General features: G+C 50.0%; 2 protein-coding genes across 2 annotated transcripts in view; one reads left to right on the top strand and one right to left on the bottom strand.

Annotated features, from left to right (window-relative positions):
• Positions 1 to 633, bottom strand: part of H257_05637 (hypothetical protein) — a gene marked incomplete at both ends in the record, with an annotated part of 1,769 nt that extends 1,136 nt beyond the window's left edge. The window contains one exon of the mRNA XM_009830568.1: positions 7 to 633. Within this exon, the coding sequence (XP_009828870.1) occupies positions 7 to 633 (627 nt within the window). The remainder of the gene's footprint in view (positions 1 to 6) is intronic.
• Positions 634 to 2,919: 2,286 nt separating this feature from the next.
• Positions 2,920 to 3,646, top strand: part of H257_05636 (hypothetical protein) — a gene marked incomplete at both ends in the record, with an annotated part of 3,641 nt that continues 2,914 nt past the window's right edge. Inside the window, one exon of the mRNA XM_009830567.1 lies at positions 2,920 to 3,644. Coding sequence (XP_009828869.1) covers positions 2,920 to 3,644 — 725 coding nt within the window. The remainder of the gene's footprint in view (positions 3,645 to 3,646) is intronic.

Here is a 3,646-nt window from a genome sequence, read left to right as displayed (position 1 = left end):
CTTGACCATCGTGCCGTCGTTACGCACGACGTTGTTTGGGTCAGCCAACACGAGCGAAAACAAGGCGCCGCACGACATCAGGATCAAAAACACCACGTACGTCGACGTCGTGGCGGCCTCGCCCTTGTTGTCGTAGTTGGTCGCGAACGACAAGAAGCCCCCGAGAGACCCCCCCAAGTTGAAGATGACCCAAAAGTACGCAAAGTACGTGCCCTTGGTCTCGGACGTGGGGTACGCCATGCACATCTGGCCTTGCGCCGTCCACAAGAAACCCGCAGAGATACCGATCACCGCGTTCGACGCATAGAAGAACGCCGTGGCGCCGCTGCTGTAAACCTTGGCCACGGTGTCGTAGTTCTTGTCCATCACCAGCAAAGACGCAGCGTACATGATGTAACCAAACGTGCCGATGAACAGCGTGTACTTGGGCCCGATCACGTTCACGGCACCGCCGGCAAACAGACCGAACAGCGCAAAGCAAGCGTACAGCAACGCCGTCGCGTTGTAATTGATGGTTTCGTCAGCCACACCCGCGGCAATACTGTTCAGTGCATTGAACAGACCAGGGCACGTGAAGCACACCATGGCCACGATCAGCACTTGGGTCAGTGCAGACGGATTCTTCCAGAACATTGCGGCTACAAGTCGAATTGAAAAGTGAGAGAGCTGTGGCTGTGGTCGGGATTATCTAGAACGTCACTGTTGTTGTTGGCGGGTGGGATGATGCTTGTGTGAACTTTGAAGTTCAAGCATGTGGAGGCTGTGCGAGTTTTACTCTATTTTGGTTGGATGGATTGCCTGTCTCTGCCGTATGGTAGACTGTACCAAGCCGCCTACCGGTACTTAACTGTTCACTTTTCATGGGAAGTTGCAAGTTCTTGATGGTGCAATACCAAGCAGGGACGCCGTGCCGTTTTGACCAGCGGAGTGGTGTTTCCTAGCGTGCCTGTGGAATGGCGATATGCTCGTCCTTATTTATCCTAATGCTGGAATGTCGTGAAATTCGATCCGTCAATTGAACTAGGACATTTCGTGGTATCCCCGTCGACTGGTGCTGTCAACGTACTACACTTGGACCAGGTGTTGATTTGATGAGTGTGCTGGACATATGTCGCTTCAACGATTGTGATGCCGAAATTCGTTGAAGAGTCGAGGAGTGTGCTGCGACACACAATTGTACGATTATCAACACATTGACCTGTGTTGTTACAACTACAGAGACTGTAGTGCCGTGTGAGTCTTGCGTGGGGGTGGATCGGTGGTTAGCAAACTCGCTCGGGATAGGGCGTTTCAGTGTGAAGCGACACGTTCATGGTTACTGTGAGATCCGATGCTTGAAGGCACGATTCTTTGCGCTCGTATTGAACCAACCACATGGACCCAGTCTAGGTCCTGGTACAATTCCCTCATTAAAATAGGTCCACTGTTGTTTTGACCCGAAATACTGTTTCAAGGAGGTTTATATGGAACTTTGTATACTCAGACCACCTCACCTCTTACTAGGGGTTAAGTGCATCTCAGTGGTTAGCGATAGCTAACCACTGGCGATGCAGTTAACCCCGGAGATTCAGCATCGTATGTACTCACTGGGGGTAGGACGGAGTCCCAGGTTACAGGAGCCACTGGCGAAAAGGTGTATCCGGATGTTTTAATTCCTTCATTGACAGTATTTCGGGTCAAAACAACAGTGGAACTATTTTAATGAGGGAATTACAGTACAACCTGTATATAGGTCCTGTGACGAAGCGGAATTTTCACCTGTGAACGCCAAGTTACATACAGTAGACAAGTGTAGAAATAAGTAACTCGTACTACGTACTAATAATAGTAGTACGAGTACTAGTATATTTGAAAACGATCGCCTTTCATTGCGCGCGCCACTTTGCAGCCAACGCATCTCTAGTACATGTACGTTGTGGTGACATGGGTAAAAAATTAACGTGTAGACATGGAAAGCGTGCAGCGTGCATGGATCATGCATTGGAAAAAGCAATTCACGCCTCCGCCAATGATTTTTGCATGAGGACATCGAAGGTGACGACGCTTCCGTCATTGGGCCAATGATGATTGAGATCACAACCTTACCGCCTGCCAGGTTCAAGTTCAGAATTGTGGACTGGGCAAAACACCTTGGGTAAAACCTACTACTCAGTATTAATACGTAACGTTACTAGTACACAAGTTCTCTGCAATTGTGTCGTTGCTCGGCTGAACTATTGATAGTACTTGTAACTAAATCGTACTTCAAGTACTATTGGAGTGGCAGGTTGACGATTGTCCGTCCGGCGCCAATTTCCATGGAAATGCCCCCCAGAATGGATATGATATCCTGAGCAAATGAACTCATCGTCCTACACTTGGCAATGTCACCCCTGGTCACCCTTGTTGTACAGTACAGTAACGTTACCGTACAAATAGGAGTCGATGCAATTTTATGAATTCAGAAACGTCAAAGTGGTGACAAGTAAAGGTAAAGTGATGGACAAAAGCGCCTTGTTCCAATGGCATCTCCACCCGTTGAGTTCGCAATTCTATTGTTGAGTTCGCAATTCTATTCCGTCAAACGAACCAGTAACGTTAGCCCTGTAACCCTCGGAACTTCTGGACTCCTTGTGTTGTTATTCCCGGGGTTGACCAGTGCTTTGCTATCGCAACCACACCGCAACTGAAATGCACTTAACACCTACTACCGGTAGTACAGTACCATAGCTCGATTGTACTACACAACATTTGACATGATAGGAACAAGTGAATTGATTACAAAAGCAACAGTGTCTCAGGAAATTACAGAGTTCTCTATACCACTTTGAAAATCACATGCTACTTGTTGAAGCAAGCAGAGAAGTGTAAGTCGTCGTTGGTTGATAATCCCGACCACAGCCACAGCTCTCTCACTTTTCAATTCGACTTGTAGCCGCAATGTTCTGGAAGAATCCGTCTGCGCTGACCCAAGTGCTGATCGTGGCCATGGTGTGCTTCACGTGCCCTGGTCTGTTCAATGCACTGAACAGTATTGCCGCGGGTGTGGCTGACGAAACCATCAATTATAACGCGACGGCGTTGCTGTACGCTTGCTTTGCGCTGTTCGGTCTGTTTGCCGGCGGTGCCGTGAACGTGATCGGGCCCAAGTACACGCTGTTCATCGGCACGTTTGGTTACATCATGTACGCTGCGTCTTTGCTGGTGATGGACAAGAACTACGACACCGTGGCCAAGGTTTACAGCAGCGGCGCCACGGCGTTCTTCTATGCGTCGAACGCGGTGATCGGTATCTCTGCGGGTTTCTTGTGGACGGCGCAAGGCCAGATGTGCATGGCGTACCCCACGTCCGAGACCAAGGGCACGTACTTTGCGTACTTTTGGGTCATCTTCAACTTGGGGGGGTCTCTCGGGGGCTTCTTGTCGTTCGCGACCAACTACGACAACAAGGGCGAGGCCGCCACGACGTCGACGTACGTGGTGTTTTTGATCTTGATGTCGTGCGGCGCCTTGTTTTCGCTCGTGTTAGCCGACCCCAACAACGTCGTGCGTAACGACGGCACGATGGTCAAGGTGGAGCGTTTGCCCAACCCCGTGTCCGAGTTCGTGGCCACGCTCAAGACGTTCTTGGACCCCAAGATGCTGCTCATGTTCCCGCTGTTTGCGT

The sequence above is a fragment of the Aphanomyces astaci genome, assembly GCF_000520075.1.
Source record: "Aphanomyces astaci strain APO3 unplaced genomic scaffold supercont1.10, whole genome shotgun sequence".
Classification (NCBI taxonomy): Eukaryota; Oomycota; class Saprolegniomycetes; order Saprolegniales; family Verrucalvaceae; genus Aphanomyces; species Aphanomyces astaci.
This window is presented reverse-complemented; position numbering and strand designations above follow the sequence as displayed.